The sequence below is a fragment of the Episyrphus balteatus genome, chromosome 4 (assembly GCF_945859705.1).
Source record: "Episyrphus balteatus chromosome 4, idEpiBalt1.1, whole genome shotgun sequence".
In the NCBI taxonomy this organism is placed as follows: Eukaryota; Metazoa; Arthropoda; class Insecta; order Diptera; family Syrphidae; genus Episyrphus; species Episyrphus balteatus.
Genome location: NC_079137.1, coordinates 13,956,688 through 13,977,140, shown reverse-complemented (window position 1 = coordinate 13,977,140; position 20,453 = coordinate 13,956,688). Strand labels below are relative to the sequence as shown.

Here is a 20,453-nt window from a genome sequence, read left to right as displayed (position 1 = left end):
ACAGATACACAACACCAACGAACGACGCACAATAAAATTGAGAAATATACACACAAATACATACCAAACAGGTAGGTATAGAGTAGTGGTATGTATATCTAAATAGCTCGTTCAGCTCATAACAAAACGATACACATGCCAATGGCGGGCAGCTGTACGGGAGGGATAAATGCTTACGGTGGGGTCTGTTAAAGGAAGATGTAAGCTGCCAGGGGTCAAATTTCAAAATACGTATGTAGATAAGTACACACAAAGGCAAGTATGTATACAAATACATCTGCATACATACATTTTAGGAAATCAAATTTTCGGAAATTTAGATCTGTTTCTATTTCTATACCCTGGGAGGATGACGTATGCACCTATTTACCCTTAAACTTTACCTCAGCACATTATGCTTGCAATCTTATCAGAAGCTAGTGCAAATTGGTTTGGGGGTCAGGTAATAAATTAAGATTATGTTGGAAATACAAAGCTACCTATTGCTGTCTACCTTAACTAACAATCAATATCAAATGGTTACTAGGTATCTAGATTCTAGACTAAGAAATATTCTACTCTATTGTTTTAATTTCTACTTAACTAATTAGAAGCATTGTACTTATATATATTATATATAGAATATATATACAATGATTAGAAGTAGTTAGTTGTTTAATTGACCTCAACTCCCTATGCGTTTCGACCAAGTAGTACAGTGGGCTCATCAGTTAGATGCTATCATACCCTTGCTAAGACGCAAAAAATATAAAAATAATTTTCATTATGTTTTCCTTTGTTTAGTTGATACTTAATTTAGTTCAAACATGAGCACCTGATTGCAGGAGCAGGTGCTAAAGTTAACTTAAACAAAAAATATTTACCGCTCATTATAGACTGGCATGCAGAATTATAAACAAATGGGATGATGGTAGAGGGAGGTAAACATCAACTCAAATGTTGGTTGACTTGAATAACAGATGGCGCAAGAAGAATCAGAAAGCATTTTTTTTTGTCAGACTGAACACAAAATAATGAATGTATCTAGAGAAGTAATCCAATGAATGCATTCTGCAAGATAAAGTAGCGCTCGAGCTAAACCATTGAATAGAAGCATACAAATTGAATGAGTGTGAACTTAACGAATCAAAAATTACAACAAATATTTTTTTTATTCAGTGTAAAAATTGTTGGTTTTGCACTTTGGTTCGTTTGCCCAACCTTAGCCCAGGATAGCCCAATTTTTATTTTCGCTATCCTCCGTTTAGTTTAAAAATTATAGGAGCATTATTTTTTTATTCATCTCACAAAAAAAAATAGTGCGTATACACCACAGTGACCTTTTTAATTTATAATTTAGAAAAAGTAAATCCACTGGTGTGGGCATTGCGCTGCAATCGTTATTCATTTGACTAAGAATTCTTACTTAAGAAGAAGTTCATATAACATTAATGTCAAAGAAGCTTAAGCTTTCACCTTTAAAACCACAAAATATAGATATTGTTTTAAACGTACTACTCGACAAACAATTTTGGTTCTATAAAGCTTTACAGATGCAATTTTTGCTTCTGTAAAGTATAATAATTAATATAATATATAATAATTTTAACTATGTATTTGCCTGTAAGACCTAAGGTCTTTTAAATGCATACTGCACGGCACTAGTTAGAAGTAATAGAAAGATAGGAAAGTTTTTTTGTTGGTACAGTGAATTGAGAATAAGATAATTATTATCTCATATAATCCCACGGGTGGCTTCCAAGCTGGGGGATAAAGAAAAGAATGCTGACTAGCAGTCAAGCACTACATCCACTGCACCATTCCCGACAAACAATTTTGGTTCTATAAAGCTTTACAGATGCAATTGTTGCTTCTGTAAAGCGTTATAGAAGCAAAATTGTTAGTATTGTACTATTGTACAAATGCTTCTATAATTTTTAAACTAAGCGTAGGATAGCGAAAATCATTTTTATCAAAAAAACAAAATCGACTTCCATTAATTAAAACTGGGTTTTATTGTTTTTCTCATAGTTTATAGCCAGAACTGAAGAAAAGAAAAATGGGACCACACTGCAGGCACCAGCAGTTTTAAAATTGGAGATTTCTGATATGAACACAGTTTTTTGTTTTATCTTTTGAAAAAATAGTGGAATAAAGAAAAAACAGTTGGGCTACCCAACTAACATTTTTGCTTCCGGGTTTCGAGCCCAAAGGGCTATTCGCACCTATAAAACTGGTATACTAACCACGGTAAAAAATTATCAGTAAACGCTGATATTTATACTCCTAAGAAATTTCTTAGGGGTATCTTATAGTGGGATTATAGGTGCGATGAAAAATTCTCTGTAAGCATTGTATAAAGCTTCGCTGGACTTCTGTTTAGTGTCACACTATAATGATGTTGGGAAGTACTTATAGTGTCACAGTATAATAATGTTAGTTGGAAAGTGTTTTATTTACACTTGAAAAAGGGGGCCTTTTTGATGATAAACAGGGTTATATGAGTCTTTTAGGTGTGAAATTAGTCATGACGAGAAGCTGCTCACCATCGTTATAAAATCGAAATTGTTAGTTGGGTATCCTGGGCTAACGTTGGGAAAAAAAACCACAGTGCAAAACGAACAATTTTTACATTGAATAAAAAAGTTAATTTTTTGTGATTATTTAGGTGAAAAAAAATGATTCCGTTATAATTCTTTGCCCCCGGGTACAAAGGGGTTAAGTCACAAAATTGCAATTTCGGGTTTTGAAGAAATAAGAATAAGCTCTTTTTGCTCTTTTATTTGGTATCAAAAACATAAATTTAGAACAACTCTTTTCCATAAAAATAAGAGGATCAATGCTCAAAAATGCATCGATTTTCATACATTAGCTCAACTTCAATCGCATTTTCTAGCGAACTATCATTTATGACTTAGCACCTTTGTACCCGGGGGCAAAGAATTTTCAGAAACAAAATTGTTTGTTGAGAGCCCACACCTCCCCCCTCCCTGAATCCGATGCAAACTAGGTTCATATTTTGTTGCTAATTATTGACGGTAATTTTTTTGCTCTGTTAGTTTTGGTTTTGTTTTAATTTTCGCTCAGTTCGAGTGAACTTAGCGAAGGAGCAATTTTTGCTCCAGTACACACAAAAAAAAAAGTTATTTTTAACTATTTTCATAGTTGCTCCAGTACACACAGCAAAAAATAATTATTTTTCACTATTTTCATATTTAAAATCGGGATACCTATTTTAAATAGTTAAAAATAGTTATTGGTGACTATTTTAATAGAGCCAATCGAAGTATTTTCCATATTAAATATTAGGGGTATTCACGATCCAGTGCAACCAAAAAGGTAAAACTGCTAAATTTTGTTTTTCGACTACTACATCTACATCTACAAGAGACAAATTTTGCACCATTTTATATTATTTTTGCAATAGGGTTAGAGTATAGCAAAAGTGTAAAAGTGTAAAAAAATTTTAGTCTGTGTATTTGGTTATTTTATTTTAAGAAAATATTACACTTTTACAACGATACAAGACCATTTGCATCGAATCGTGAATAGTCCTATTAAATAGTTAATTTTAACTATTAAAATTATTTGTAACTATTTAAATAGTCAGATGGAGGAAGAGGCTATGGGACTATATTCAAAATAGGGGTATTCATGAAAACTTTACCACACCGCAAAATGGAAAAGTTTAACAAACACGTTTCAACAACGCCCCTTAAATCAAAATGTGGTAATGTGGCGATTTATTTGAAGTCTATTTGGAGCTAGAAACTGAAAAAAAGTATTTATAATCATTTTTTCTATTTAATTATATATTTGCACCTTTTGCAGTCATTTTAGTTTAATTTATCGTCAAAATTAAATTTCAAAAGTTTTCCACATTTACCAGATTCAGATGGTAAACTTGGGGGAAAGTTTACCATATTTTGGTAAAGTTTTTCCATAGAAATTTTGACAGCTCGTTTAACCATGTTTACCCGGTTTCATGAATACTCCTAATGTATTTTTTTTTTACAGGGGAAGGGGGTGATATATCTACCTCCGCTTACGGGAGGGGAAATTATATAGAACCGCTGTCAAAAGAACCTCACAAGGCGAGCTGAATTTGATTTTGTGAGGTTTTCATATCACAACTACTTTCGAATTTGTGATGTGCCCCTGTTCAGTAACTTTTATCACTCGCGATCACTGCTCTGAAGAAGGTTTGCCAGAATAGGGCTGTTAAGCCCTAACTACATTTGCCACTTTTTGCAAATGTACAAAAGTGAAAATACTTTTTTTCTCGCTAGTGCATTTTATTAACAAAATCAGTGCCTACGTTCTATAACTCAGTCGAGAACTTCTCGCATCGAAAAATTTTGAAACAAAAATTCCAAACGTTTCTTTATTTGGAAAAATAACCTGTGTCTGTATCTCGATGTGAGAAGCAGCCCTGTAAGTTTTTTATTCCATTGGAGTATATTGGAAACTGTCAAAAAAAGGGAAAATATTTTTACCTTTGGCCATAAAAGGTCATATGGACATAGTTTTACATTAAATATCCCAAGTCTCGGTAGTCCGAAGGAAGAGCATTCGGTCGGCGAGTGGAGGGTACCGAGTTCAAGTCACGTTTAGGACATGAAAATTTTTCATTTTTTTTTCTTTAATATTTTTTTTTTTATTTTGAAAATTTAAGTGACACAAAAATAAATTAACGTGAACACATTTTCAGTAGTAACATCTCACATTTAATGCAAGATTATCAATTTTTTTTTCAAATATCTTACTTTCTCGCATCCTTTTTGCTTATGAGAAATTTTGGCAGTTCAATCGAGAAATTTTCTCTATTATTTTCTTACAGACACAGTTTTATTCACATTTTTCCAGTCTGTCAAGCATTTTCATTCAGAAATGTTTCAAGGCGAGAAAAATTTTGTTTATAGAAACAAACGAATGTGAGAAAATGATTTTTGTGTCGATTCACATTATTTTTGTTCCGATTTGCGTGTTTCATGCGAGAAATTTCTCGATGCGAGAGTTACAGAACGTAGGCACAGTTTAAAAATGTTCACTTTTATATTTTTCACTATTTCACCCTAAAAACCAAAGTGCATATTGTAATCTCTGCCTTAAGTTTCGAACAAATAGAAAAATGATTAACCTTATGAACACATCCTATGATTCATCAACCATTTTGAATATTTCCATCTCACTTCATTGCTTGAATTCCACTTACAACAGAAAAGACCAACTATATAGAAAAACAAATACTGAAATAATCCAACTAGAAATATTTTTTGTTTTTGTTATTCGAACATCATAATCATTTGTGTATGTGTAGTCTTTGGTTTTGGTTTTCGTATGTGAGATGTGAACAAAAAACTTAGCGAAAAAAAGTAAAATCCAAGTTAAACAAAAAAATTCAAGGAAAAAAATTATACATCACACAAATTTAAATCGTAAATGAAAATGTTCTAATAATTTGTGCATTTTAAATTGTACTTGAAGCATAAATCGATTAAATTTTAATATTCAATTAAAATTGAAAAAAAAAACACTGAGAAAATTAACAAGAAAAAATTTCGGAGGTCAGCAACTACGTCGAAGCCCTTGATTTTTAAGTCTCTGCTTTGTTTTTCATTTTATATCAATTTGTATCGTTCAAAACATCGATTTAAGTGTAATAATACAAATAGAAATTGTTTCAAATCCTCTAAAAGAAGAAAATTTACCTAAAAAAAAACGACATTTTGTTTTTTATTTTTTTTTTTTCATTTCTAATTTCCAACAAGAAAAAATTTATTGAATATTTTCCTCGTCCTCGGCCCCGTTTTCTCAGTTTTCTTTTTCTTTTCCTCTTGCTTGATTGTGAAGTGAACGAACATACTTTCAGTGAAAACTATCCAAAAGAAAATTAAAGCTGCGAAAATAGCTATATCAAAGAAAAGGATAACAATTGTTAGCAAATGCAACTTGCAGTGTATATTATAAATCTATGAGTGTAAAAGAGAAAATCATAGTCAGTTTGTTTTTGACGTTTCGTTTTCATTATTATTTTGTCTCGTTTCGATTCAGCAGATAAAAACGAGAGCAAATACGAACATCAACGTTTTCGCTGAAGCAAATAAAGAAAAAAAAAAAACAAAACCAACCCCCACCTCACCACTCTCGTTGAGTTTTTGAAGTGAAATAAAAAAACGAAATTGTTTTTTTTTTTTTTTTTTTTCTTCTCATTTCTTCTTCGAATTCGAACACAAATTTTTGTCTTCTTGGTGCGTTCGTTGATGAAAAGTATCGGAAGCCATTAATTTTGATAAATTTTTAAATGCTACGTTGAATCAGGTGAACAAAAAAACAGCAAAAATAATAAAGAAGGAAAAACCCATAAACAAGCAAGTGGAAAATACTGCAACTTTTAAGTTTCCACGAAAGAAGTTGTGTCGAATTGATTTGTTGGTGAGTCAAGAAAAAAAAAAATTGTACTTCCAAACAAGGTCAAGTGACGAAATCTCTTCTTTTTTATTTTTATTTGTGTTGTACACACAAAATATAGAAGAAAAACGAAACAATAAAAAAAAAACTCAAGTGCATTACACAAAAAACAATCAAGAATTGTGAAGAAGCATTAGCAAACTAAAACAAGGCAATATTAATTAATTGTTCGAGCACCAATTAGGACAGTGACGCGCTCTGTGCATAATTTGAAAATTGAAAAAAGTCATTTGCTAAAGAAACAGAAGAAGCCCTTGAAAAAGAAGACGACGACGACAAAAGAAAGACAAGACAACGAGTGACCAAGGAGCAGAAGAAGAACAAATAGCAGCAGCTATGGATTCAGATGATGATGTCTTCGACAATGACAATGTCGACTCTGGCAATGTGTCGAGTGGCGACGATGAAGACGATGACTTTGCCATGGAAGTGGACGTTCCCAATTCAAAGGAACGCCAACAGGAGCCAGAGGAATATCAGTACGAAGTGCTGACCACAGACCAGATTGTTCAGCACATGATCGATTGCATCAATGACGTGAATGTCGTTGTTAACGTAAGTATACTTTATAACAACTATATATCCATTTATTCTACTCTGGCAGCAATGTCACAATTCGGGCTTTGGGGGTGCTCCTTTTAAACAAATGACGAGTGCCATTAGTGCTCTTGTAGGTATGCGACTAGGTACAATTTGCCTTGACAAAAGAAAGAAGAAGAGCTTTTTCCTACATACAAAAAAAATGTATATTGTTTTCTTTTCCTTTGTTTTTTTTTGTATTTATTTTTATTTTGGGTTCACAACTTTGTATTGTTCGTGTTGGTTTGGTTCTGTGTGCCTTTTTTTTTATTTTTGTTAATCGATTTTAATTTCGTTTTCTTTATTTTTAGAAACTGAATTTATACTCACTTTTTTTTTATTGTTGTTTTATTTGTTTTTTTTTTTCTGTTTTTTTTTTTGTTTTATTTGTTTTGCGTAGTTGATGATTATTACAAAACAGGTACCTAACCTACCTATTTTTTTGATGTTGCAATGCAATTTGGTGCAGGGTTTTTGTTTTTTTTTTTTGTAAAATTTACTTTGAGAATCAATTAGGGAATCTATGTTGAATCGCAAATTAGTCTGGTAGTCTAGTCTACTGCTTAACAGCTTTAAACAACCTTATTCACTGATGTAGATTGGATATTAATTCCCACAAAACGGAACTTTTACTCTTCACGAGGAAATACAAGATAACAGAATTCAACCACCCGAAAATTATAGATGTAACACTTATTCTATCCAATCAAGCTAAATACATCTTTGATAAAAAAAAAACGAAAGAGTAAAAAAAGCCAAAGCCATTTGGTGGCAAATTAGATTTTTCTCCTTACATTTCACACTAACTTTACACCTACCTAACCTAACCTATATACGGGGGTGATAATATGGTAGACCGCACTGGACAAAGCGATAAACTTAAACTAGCTTATCAAAGTCCAAATATGGGCAAGTATGTATGTGTATAAGCGGGCGCCAAGTTCAACACCGTCGAACGCCTTGACGTACAAATAGATCTCACACCCCTAGATATCTTTACCAAACATTCAAAACAACTTCGGATTAATTCCTCAGTTGGTGTTCGAAGATAATTTTCGTCCAGAAGTGTTTGGGATTGACCGAAGCATTCTGGACAATGTTTCTTTACATTCTACACTAATGTTAAAAAAAAAAAAAACAATGAAGGTATAGGACGTAGTATATTTCCGGAAAAACTGAATTTCAGTTTTTTCTTTGGCCTACCAGACTATTGTAGAGTGTTCCAAGCAGAAATTATGCCGACTATGAAAGTTCTATCTTGGGTCGGTGAAAACATAATATCCTATTTGGATATTCGAATCTTTTCGGACAGCCAAGCGGCTATTAAGCCTCTAGCCTATGTCACTACAAATTCCATCACGGGCCTAGACTGCCATTGTGGTATCACAATGGACCCATAAAGGTCTATAGGTAAGTGAGTCGGATCTTCCGCCGACAGCAATTTTAAACTGAACTAACCTATTAGTCTAGTCTACTAGGATAAAGTTTTTTAAAAGTATCCAATTAGAAATTAAGCGATAGTAATCTTATTTGAATGACTCCAGACTGTTTTATCCATTTTTGCAGCCCTTGGTAAATTTCTGTTCAGTATTTGTTCAGCCATTTTTCCGTTTACTTCAAAGTCCAGTCGGTAAAAACTCCAACAGCAAAAACTTACTGGGAATTAATTTGAAACATACATACAAAATGCGATTTCAAATCAGATTGGCTTTAGAGAGTTTTTGTGCCCAATGGATACTTCATTGAACAGCTCTTAGAGTTGTTCGGCACATATCACTGAATCATTCGTGCCTGAAAAGTTCTTCTCGTCAAGCAGATTGCTGCTAATTCAACCTTAGCAGAAAGTGTCATGACTCCCCCTTCACTTAAGCGAGTAAATAGTTTAATGGCATCCATCTTTTTCTCGTGCAGTGGCAAGAGTTCTTAAAGATCTTGACATACACATATTTGCTCTCCCCTAATCCATAGTTCTAAAAAGGTATTCTTTTACGCTGGAAAAACAGCATTTGTCCAGCCTTTCCCTAAAAAAAGCGAATCCTCCTCATCCTCCAACTATCGTTCGAATGCACTCACGTCAGTTCTCTCCAAGGTCTTGGAAACGCTGATTAATTTCAAGCTAAAGGAATATCTTGAAGACCGGAAGTTTCTCAATGACCGGCAGTACGGCTTTCGTCCAATAGTCCATTGGTGATTTGATGATTTATCTCACCAATCAGAGGAACAAATCTTCAAATTGTTTTAGAGAAATTAAGATTATTGCGCTCGATATTTCAAAGGCATTTCAAAGAGTTGGGCATCAAGCTCTTCTTTCGAAAAGGCGATAAGTTGCTATCCTGGCACTACCGCTCTCCTTGGCATGATCAACATAAGCAATTAGGTATTTTTTCCTTCAATCAAACTCTTTGAAAGATTTAATATCACTCCTTACGATATTAACAACTGTCAGATATTTCTATGTGCTTGATGTTTGACAGCAAGATCGCCTAGAGTAAATTTTCTTCATTAATCCTTGCTTAATATCTTAAACGATATTTTGTCTAAACAATGTGTGTTCGACCCTTGATCTCCACTCCGGCATGACAATCTATCGCACAAGCCATTACACAATAGGTAAATACTATCGAGTTTGTAATTTAATTTATCGTTCTATTGCTTTGTAGGTGGGTTTGATTGAATGAGAATTTGTTTGTATGTTGAAATACTTTTCTTCATACGAAAGTTGAGTTGCGAAATTATGTCACTTTTTTGTGAAATAACTATAGTGACGCGTATTGTTGACATCAGCGTACACTTAATGCATGCAGGGAGTTACTCATACGCTTCTACACTGCTATTTCATAAATACAGGTCATTAATGGATAACCTGAAGAGTATAAGACTTAACCCCATTGCTCTTGAGAGCGACCAACGAATGAGCGAATGAAGGAACAAATGAAATTAAAATTTTTAACAAAAAATGGATTAAATAGTAGCAATCTAACTTAAGTTTAAATTTTTCAAATTAAAAAAAAAAAAAAAAAACAATTTAATTCGTAACGACCAATTTGTTTTTCATAATTATACTTTTTATTCTTTAGTTAGATTGTTTCAATTTTCTGGTTGAAGCTCTTATAGCAGCTTTTTCGCATATTTTATTCCTCGTCAGTCAGTTACTCAACAAGTCCCACAATCCGCTATGGACCATTTCTGAATTCAGCAACCTATTTTCTCTAGAACTTTCGGTATTATGTTCAGTTCATGTATTGAAAGTTTATTTACTGGGGTCTGCAGCGTAGTTTCAAAAGTTTGCGCTTTAAAGCTTGCTGTTTGATTTTAAGTGTTAATTAATTCTTTATCTCTCCTATTTCAGTTGCCAAGGACCATAACTAGAATTTTATTGAATCACTACAAATGGGATAAGGAGAGGCTCATGGAACGATATTTCGATGGCAATCAAGAAGATTTCTTTAGAGAAGCACATGTTATTAATCCGTTTATTAAATCAAATTTAGTGAACAAACCAAAGGTAAGCTCAAAATATCAGAAAATGTATCTGTGAGTTGCCATACTAAAGAAGAAAAAACTATTTTTTCTAGCAACAGATATCGACCTCTGTCGCTGAAGAATGTGAGATATGTTTCACATTGCTGCCGCCGAATGTAAGTCCCAACTTTAACTCAATTTCAATTTCTTCTTATTTAAAATTTCAATTATTTTTACCAAAAACAGACAATGACAGGTTTAGAATGTGGACATCGTTTCTGCAAGCCCTGCTGGGGTGAATATCTCACAACGAAAATCGTGACCGAAGGAAATGGCCAATCGATTGCGTGTGCAGCTCATGGCTGTGATATTCTGGTCGACGATGTGACCGTTACTAAATTAGTAACCGATCGCCGGGTGAAAGTCAAATATCAGCATCTTATTACAAATAATTTTGTGCTGTGCAATAGGCTTTTGCGCTGGTGTCCGTCCGTCAATTGCACTTATGCGATCAAAGTTACATATGTGGATGCACGTCCGGTACGTTGTAAGTGCGGACACTCGTTTTGCTTTGATTGTGGCGAGAACTGGCACGATCCGGTGCAATGTAGACTTCTGAGGAAATGGATTAAAAAATGTGATGACGATTCAGAAACATCAAACTGGATAGCAGCCAATACCAAGGAGTGTCCCAAGTGCAATGTGACGATCGAAAAGGATGGCGGTTGCAACCACATGGTATGCAAGAATCAGAATTGCAAGCATGAATTTTGTTGGGTGTGCTTGGGATCATGGGAACCACATGGATCGTCGTGGTATAATTGCAATCGCTTCGATGAGGACGAGGCAAAGGCTGCTCGCGATGCTCAGGAAAAATTAAGGTCTTCATTGGCGAGGTGAGACATTTTTTCTTTCTGGAATGATGTGCTCTTAATATTTCATTAATTTAATAGGTACCTTCACTATTACAATCGTTATATTAATCACATGCAATCGTTGAGGTTCGAAAACAAATTGTATGCTTCTGTTAAGCACAAAATGGAAGAGATGCAACAACACAACATGTCATGGATTGAGGTTTATTTTTTATTCTTTGCACAAATTGGAATTAAATTTAATATTTTATTTAAAAATTGTAGGTCCAATTTCTTAAGAAAGCTGTCGATATTTTATGTCAATGTCGTCAGACTCTAATGTACACATACGTATTTGCGTATTATCTCAAAAAGAACAATCAGTCCATGATTTTTGAAGACAACCAAAAAGATTTGGAAAGCGCCACAGAGAAACTCTCCGAGTATTTGGAACGTGATATTACATCAGAAAATTTAGCTGATATAAAACAGAAAGTTCAGGATAAATATAGGTAAGTTAAATTTATAGTTTGTAATTTGTATGTTATGTTATTTTATTTGTGATCTTAAAAGCAGATAAGTCATTGTTATATTTTTCTATAAATAATGTTTTTAATGTAAATAACTTTAAAATGTTATTTCTTAGCTTCTTTGTTGGAACAAAACATTTTAAAGTGTTTAAAGTTAACCGCTATAAAATTAGTTAACCGCGCAAAATTTAAAAAAATGTTTAATCTTGAGATGAGTGAAGTGAATGTTTCAGTAAAAAGTAAATAACAGCCTCATTTGAAAAATAATGCGTAGTTAAATTTGAAGCAAGTTTTCAAATAGATAACCTCAAAAAAGTAACGAACACCTTTTTTGAGGTTATCTCGAAAACCTGACGTGAAAGGGCAAAATATCTGGTTTCTTCGACCCAAAAAACATAATTTAATATAGCACTCACAGATCAAAACAAAAAAAAATTTTTGAGGCTGTGACATTTTTTGAGGTTATCTTGAAAACCTTACCTGATGAGGCAAAATGGACCTCGGATTTCGGATTTCGGATTTCGGATTCCACTAAAAAATGGCTCAAAACACAATATATAGAGTTACTATCCCTTATAAAAAACGTTTGAGATAGTCATAGAAAAAAAACCCGTTATCTTAAAAACTGCCCATTTTTTTACTTTCTGCCCATATCGACTTTTGATCAAGAGCTTCAAGAGAACAACATACTAAAATTTCACACAATTTCACCGAGGGCCACTTCCCTTACAAAATGTGCGGGGTCTTTTATATTTAATGGATAACTTTTTTTTTGAAACCAAAATAAACTTATCTATACAAGCTTCTTCACTTGTTTACTTCAGTTGGTAAACAAGTAGAAAAGTCAAAAGAAAATATTCTTTGGCTTTTCTGTACATATCCTGCTCTCTTTCTAAAGTATAAACTGCTTTTGGCTGATTTTTGCTATAGATATTTATTTTTTTGAAAACTAGAATCATTAAAAGGTTTAAAAGCTTAAAGTAGTGCGGAAAAAAATCACTATACGAGTAGAGCTAACGTTGTTATTTTTTAAAGCTAACCCCACACAGCTTCATGTTTGTTAACACATAATTTTATGAAAATGGGAAACTTCACAGGAAGGAAGAGAGGTCAAATGTTTGCCTCATACAATTATGCCTATTACCGATTTCGTGTCGATTTTCATTACATAACAAATCTGTATTAGATTTTTGAACCATAAAAAAGGAATAAATATCTGTCAAACTCTGTCAAAGTCTTAAATATTTTTGGGTATTTTAAAAATGTTTTTGGATCTTTAACAATATTTTTGGATTTTTTTAAACATGTTTTTGGATTTCTTAAAAATATTTGAAATTTTTTTTTTAACAAATCGAAATAAAAACAAAATAAATTTTAATTCGATTTTTTTGAAGTAATTTAACTGTTTCGGGACGCAATTAAGTTGATGAAATTACAGAATGTTTTCATATTGGAATTGGTTAAGGACAAAATAACAAAAAAATTGAGATATTCTAGGCATTTTTGAAATTTTGATGATACACATGACGTGTACGGTGTTAAAAAAGTTTTTTTTTATTTCTACTGAAACTTAAACTTGTTTTTCTTGAAACTATGTTATTGCCGTTTAGATCACTCCAATAATGGGGTGACATGGTATAACGACCTTCCCAAAGATCCTTTAATAACTGCGGTGGCGTTTTTACAAAATTCTCTGTCGAGTTGGTGTGGGAAATATCATTTAATTTGCAATGTCGGGTATAACTAAAATTTGGAATCTGGAATAGTGGTATTATACATTATCATTAATTAATATTCCTAGGAAATTAACAAAACATGTCAGCATGTTAAATGCGAGAAATCTTAAATTAAGTTTTTTTTATTTTTTTTTATAAATAAGAGAAATAGACCTACATAAATACAGGGTGTCCCACAGTCACCGCCCCAAACGAAAACCATGGATTCCTGAGGTCATTTTAAGTCGAAAAACTTAAGAGGTAATTTTCTCGTTTTCGTCCCGTTTTCGAGTTACCACGGTTTTTATGATTTTTGTTCTCTTTTCCCTTATCTGGCTTTATCTTTGCCAAACTACGTTTGATTTGAAAAATTTTTTTTACAACCAATCAAGAATTTATTACAGTTTTAGTTTGTCTCAAAACTTTTTTTTCTGCGGACAACCGTTTCTCCACAATTTTGCATCAAACACAATTTTCTTCGTTTTTTAAGTTGTTTTTTACACTTTCATATCATTTAAGTCAAAAAAACACGTTAATGAGTATTAGTTTTTTGTGCTTTTTATTAAAGCCCAGTTTATTTTCATAAAAAAAATAAGTTTTATTTCATAAAAAAGGCTACTGAAATTAATTAAAAAAAAATAAACAAACTGAGTGAATTAAAAAAAAAATAATTTTTAAATAAAAAATTAATTTAAATGAATTAAAACTTTTTCTGAGCTTTATTTATTTGTTCTTTTCTTAACCAAAATAGCTCAGAAAAAGTTTTTAATTCATTTAAATTAATTTTTTATTTAAAAATTATTTTTTTTTTAATTCACTCAGTTTGTTTATTTTTTTTTAATTACTTTCAGTAGCCTTTTTTATGAAATAAAACTTATTTTTTTGATGAAAATAAACTGGGCTTAAATAAAAAGCACAAAAAATTAATACTCATTAACGTGTTTTTTTGACTTAAATGATATGAAAGTGTAAAAAACAACTTAAAAAACGAAGAAAATTGTGTTTGATGCAAAATTGTGGAGAAACGGTTGTCCGCAGAAAAAAAAGTTTTGAGACAAACTAAAACTGTAATAAATTCTTGATTGGTTGTAAAAAAAATTTTTCAAATCAAACGTAGTTTGGCAAAGATAAAGCCAGATAAGGGAAAAGAGAACAAAAATCATAAAAACCGTGGTAACTCGAAAACGGGACGAAAACGAGAAAATTACCTCTTAAGTTTTTCGACTTAAAATGACCTCAGGAATCCATGGTTTTCGTTTGGGGCGGTGACTGTGGGACACCCTGTATAAAAACTTGAAGTCATCTTATTTGAAATACATGTAAGCAGCTCTATTCTGAATGAAAACTCCCGGGTAAATGTGTTTGGGAGAAGTGCTCCCAGAATGGCAATGATGGAAATGCAAAAAGGGAGCAAAATTTCCCGAAGATTTTTTAATTGGAGCCCTTTTCCTCAATACATTTAAACGAGATTTTTCATTCAGAATAGGGCTGCATAGCTACATGGATCATTTCATATAATAAATGTATTATCTGCCACGAGTATACTTTCATTTCGTCACTAGTGAATCGAACAACTTTCTCTGTTCTGTTTCAAAATCATTATTTCTTGAGATAACTATGGTGTTATGAACAAACGTTTCCTAAAGAAATCAGACAATTATTTTGCATGCGAACAATTGAATCTCCCAGAAATAAAAAACAGATACCTCCATTTTATTGAAAGTTGAGAAAAATAAAAAAAACTGTTCCTAAAATTAGGAACCTATTCATTTGGTAAAAATTGATTTATTATGTAAAGATAGCAAAAAACTTACTTCCAAAAAAATTATTGATTAAATTGATTTTAATTTAAAATTATAATTTTTGTTTTTGGAATTATCTGTTTTGTGCACCGTTTTTAATAAAAATTGATAAAGACTTCACCGCTATTCGATTTTTAAATAGTTTATAGACGACATTATTGGGATATCAATGGATATCAATATTCGAATATAAACTCCAAATTGGTCAATAAATCATCTTTGATACAAAATACAGTTCATATCTTTTAAGAGACCAAACTTTTGTTCTTATCAAATCGTCAAATATTTTAAATTTATGAGAAAACGTTTTTCGGTGCAAGAATTGGTTAACTCCAACGCAAAATTGCGTTATAATACCTTAAGAGTTAGAGTTGGGCAAATCGTTCATTTCAAAAGGTAAAATCGTTCAAAGATTGATTTCACCAAAGATTCGGTCTTTTCTATCAATCGTTCTTTCGTTCATTTAATCAAAACCATTTCTTTTTCACTCATTTCGTTCTGACAAATGAGAGAAGAAATAAGAAATCGGAGAAACTTATGGAATCGAAACAGGAATAGTGAATGTGTTTCCTAGTACGACAAAATAAAACAAGTCTGGAAAAGGGAGTGTTTGCATTTTCATAAAAGTATTTATACTAAAGATTTACACATGGCGATTGTTTTCACTGTCGCAGAAAAAAAAGAAGACTTGAAAAACCGAATACAGAAACGCATTCTCTTGAAAGAGAACATTTTCAAAAGTAGTTTTAGATCGTTTTTCCGAGTAGAAACTTTACTACAATGAAGCAGAAAACTTAGAATTTGGTTAGGAAAAAAAAAAAACTTTTTATAAACTCCTTTTTATAAACCAATTGCGATAGCAAGAGAAAAAATATATTTACTTTTGTACTTTTAATATTGCTATACTTCCTTAAATTTTTTGTTTTGGTGGTGTTAGGGCCTATTGGGTCCATAATGGGTGGAAATTTTTTGAGAGAAATAACAAACATTTGTATAATCTAAGCTACATTTTGAGGCCATAAACACTAACATTAATTGCGGCCTTCTTGTATTATAAGCGTTTGAAGGTAGCCATATTGATTTTTTTTTTAAATCAAACCTGAAAACTTTATTGTATTTTTTTTTAATTTTTGACAAAACTTTGGTAATATTATGTTTATATTCGTCCAATAATTTTATACCAATTCTTTAGAGAATTTTGTCTGAAAAGTTCATCGCGTATATCGTGAAATATTAACATTTCAATGCAACCATATAAAACAATTTTTCGTTTATATTTTCTATGAGAGCTTTTTTAAAATCTAAATTTTCTCTGCTTTTCTCTGCTTGGAAAATTTTAATGGTAAATTTGATTATTAGTAAGGCCTTTGTCTTCGCTAAGTTCTTAACGTCGAAATAGATACATCAAAAATAAAAAGAAACAAGGTCAGATGTTCGATAGAAATTCCCAATCGAATCCGATTCAATTCAAACTCTGAACGCCTGAGCCTGCTCAAGCTCATATAAACTTGCATCAGTTGTATGAATTGAATCGAAATGATGATTGAGAATGAATGGAATGAACGAGATCCGAGTTTAGATGATTTTTGATTGTGAACGATTTGATTTCTTTTCCACTTCGTGGTTTTTGATTGTAAACGATTTGGATGAACGAAACGTACTTTTCCGCTTCGTACTTTCTTATTTTATGAACGAGATTGATATTAGGATTGATTGATTTGGTCTATAGTGATTGCAATCACTCAGAATTTTCGGTGAACGGATCAAAAAGACCGAATCAATCACAATTGACACAGCTCTACTTAGAGTCGCTCGCCGTAGGATGACTTTTATAAACACATAACGAAGCTTATTTGCTTGTTTTAAAAAAAAGTAGAGTTATTTGGTTCTTGTTATGGGTGCTTCAATTTATGCGTTGCCGTTGTATCAAATCTAAAACCTACTGCGTTAAATAAATAAAAATTTAATAATTTTAAATACATTTATGATAATTTTCGCAAGATTTTTTTTTTTAATAATAGCGATACAATTTTGAACCATTGTCTCTTATAAAAATTGATCAGTTTACGTTTGGCAACTTTCGAACTTTTACAACAAAATATTAAAATAATCTCTAAAGTTTGCATTTTTTGTGTATTCTTAATAAAAATCATTTACTTAAAATTTATAATTCTAGGTACTGTGAGAAGCGTAGAAAAGTCCTATTGGATCATGTACATGAAGGCTATGAAAAAGAATGGTGGGACTACACAGATTGATAAGTTAAATAGACGAAACAATATTTTGTCAACCATACAGCACGTAACACTTTGAAAGGAAAAACAACAAAAAATACAACAAAAACGCGCTTAATTAAAACAAAGAAATTGTTTTAGAAACCAGTTGAAAAAAAAAAAACACCAATCAAAATGTATGAAAAGAAAAACAAAAGATAATGTTTTATAGAAACAACAATAAACAAGCAATTCAGGTGTGTGTATGTGTGAGAAAAAAAATAATAAAAAACAAACAACTTCAATTTGTAATTCACTAGTTTACAATCTCTTCTTTTTTGTGTGAAGATTGTATTTTGATTTTCTGTTCTTGTTGTAATGTAGAGAGAACAAACTTAAAAAATAAAAAAAAATCAACAAAAAAAATATTAAAGAAAACCAAAACAACCCCACCCGACCCCATCAAATGGAGGCGCGGAGCCGTGTGTAATCCTTGTAAATAAAAAAAATTCTAGAAGAAAAAAATTAAACATAAAACTCTTACTGTAAGAAATATTAAAACAAAAAAAACAGAAAAAAAATGCGTTTTTTCGTTTGAAAACTATTAACAACAAACAAATATAATACAACAATTAAAAATAGTTAGAACAACAACAACATAATGCTAGGATATAGTTGTTCTATCCAATTAGAAAAAAAGAGACATTTAAACAAATATATTATTGTTCTTTGTGTGGAAAAGAAACAAAAAAAAATAATAAATTGAAACCCTAAAAAAACCATAAACCGAATAAATCTCTTCACATAAATTGAAATAAGAAAAATCAAATTTAATCCAAAAAAACTAAAGAAAATAAAACATAAACGTCCTTTATTTCTTGATTCACCTCATTTAAAAAAAACCCTTAAAGCCTTTTTAATCAGATAATAAGTTTCAAATTTGGACATGATGCATTAATGAAAGTATTCTTAATATTTTATTCTTGTTTGTTTATTTTTAACAAAAAAAAAAACTAAAAAATGTCATGCATTGGATTAAATTTGTTTAATTTTTTTTTATAAATTTATTATTATTATTAACTTGTTGTGTTTGCTCCCTATTTCTTTAGTTTATTATTAAAAATAATATATACCAATATTATTAATTTGAAAACTATATTTAAAAATCTAAAAAAAAAAACAAAAAAAAATCATATTTTTCGGAAAAAAAAAACAAATAAAAATATTTTGAAAATTGAATAATAATTGTATTGTGTTTTTTGTTCACTTCAATACTTGTATAGATCGGGCGGCCACTGCAGAAACAATTTACTCACCGAGCTAAAAAATCAGTATTTCCTCTCCAAATATGCATTTTTTATCCGTCACACTCATAATTAAGCGCCGAAATAAAAAATGAAGAAAATGCAGAAAAAAAAAAACAATAATATAAATTTAAATTAAGTTTTGGTTTACAGATATGAGTTCACAATGAGCAGGTAAGAAAATACAAATACGTATATTTTTTTTTAATTTCCTCCGAATCGATCGGGTGATACATCAAAAAAAGCCCTCTTAAAGCTTGGTGTTGCACGAAAAGTGTTGAAAAATTTTCCGGGGACTGGTGCTATTTGTTTAAGGACCATTTAGTTTTTTCCTTATCTTTACCCATACAAATTCACAAATTACTCAAAGGTTTCATGAGTATTGGTAAAAAAATGGCTCACTCAGCGCTAATTGGGTTGTCAAATCAGTGGTTTTTTGAACTCTTATCAACATATAAGTTATATATTATGTACAATGTACATATTTCGAAGTTGTTTAAATGAAGTTATTTTTTTTTCTTTTTGTAAGACAAAAATTCGAAGATTTGAATGTGAGAATTTTGCCTTCAAAAATACTAAAAACTATGAATTAGTCTCAGATGTATAAAAATGTTGTTTGCATTAAAAGTGGTAAAAATGCATTGAATGCACTTTTTACCAAAAATGTTCAAAACAGCTGAAAACAAAACAAAGTATTTGCTAAATTTTGGACAAAAGTGCAATGGTGTTGCATTAAAAGTTTTAAATATGCATTCAATGAACTTTTTTTCAAAAATTTTCAAAACGGTTGAACACCAAAGTCTGTGGTAAATTTTGGACAAAAGTGCAAAAGTCTGTGGTAAATTTTGGACAAAAGTGCAATGGGGTTGCATGAAAAGTGTTAAAAATGCATTCAATGCACTTTTTTTCAAAAATGGTCAAAACAGTTCAACACAAAGTCGTTTCTAAATTTTGGGGGAAAAATGCAATGGTGTTGCATTAAAAGTGTTGGAAATGCATTCAAAGCACTACTTTTGACTGTTTTAAACTTTATTTAACTGTTTCAAACATTTTTGGAAAAAAGTGCATTGAATGCATTTTTAACACTTTTCATGCAACACCATTGCACTTTTACCACATAACTGAAAACAAAAACTTTTTGGAAGGTCTAGTTGCTGAATTATTTTCAATCGAAGTAGCTATGTATTTTATTTTTCATACATTCTTACATCTTACATTCGGAAGCAGATATTTTCGGATCAAGGTCTCGAAACAATTTTAATAGTGTGTTACGAATCTATTATTTTAAGATAATCGAGAAAAAATCAAACCAAAAAATAGGCATTTGTAAAAATTTTCTCTAAATCGATGGAGGCCTTTCAAAAGCAAGGCCTCTCCAAAATGAGTCTCTCCAATATTAACATGGATATGACTACAAAAATTTGTATTAACGTCAAAGGAAACTATAGGTATTTAAGTTAGCTATCGTTCAATTCGATGATGGAGCTTTTCAAATTCAAATCATGAGCTTCGTTTTCAACATTGCATTTGTTTTCTATGATATT

General features: G+C 31.3%; 1 protein-coding gene across 4 annotated transcripts; it reads left to right on the top strand.

Moving 5' to 3' along the window:
• Nucleotides 1-5,335: 5,335 nt before the first annotated feature.
• Nucleotides 5,336-18,367, top strand: LOC129918308 (E3 ubiquitin-protein ligase ariadne-1). 4 transcript variants are annotated; one of them, XM_055998776.1, is made up of 9 exons: nucleotides 5,336-5,546; nucleotides 6,251-6,414; nucleotides 6,512-7,005; nucleotides 10,379-10,534; nucleotides 10,605-10,667; nucleotides 10,738-11,387; nucleotides 11,445-11,568; nucleotides 11,631-11,857; nucleotides 17,569-18,367. In XM_055998776.1, the coding sequence occupies exons 3-9, from the start codon at nucleotides 6,787-6,789 to the stop codon at nucleotides 17,648-17,650; spliced, it is 1,521 nt and encodes a 506-aa protein (XP_055854751.1). In that variant the 5' UTR covers nucleotides 5,336-5,546; nucleotides 6,251-6,414; nucleotides 6,512-6,786; the 3' UTR covers nucleotides 17,651-18,367. The 4 variants fall into 4 exon arrangements, with proteins under 4 accessions (XP_055854751.1, XP_055854750.1, XP_055854752.1 ...); XM_055998775.1 differs by having other exon boundaries at nucleotides 5,338-5,417; nucleotides 6,251-7,005; XM_055998777.1 differs by having other exon boundaries at nucleotides 5,356-5,546; nucleotides 6,301-7,005.
• Nucleotides 18,368-20,453: the final 2,086 nt, after the last annotated feature.

Bases quoted from the DNA above. Each gene is read 5' to 3' on its own strand.
- LOC129918308 (XM_055998776.1), top strand. From the start codon at position 6,787: ATGGATTCAGATGATGATGTCTTCGACAATGACAATGTCGACTCTGGC. The intron at 11,388-11,444 runs GTGAGACATTTT...TTAATTTAATAG, and splicing joins TTAAGGTCTTCATTGGCGAG to GTACCTTCACTATTACAATC. The intron at 11,569-11,630 runs GTTTATTTTTTA...TAAAAATTGTAG, and splicing joins ACAACATGTCATGGATTGAG to GTCCAATTTCTTAAGAAAGC.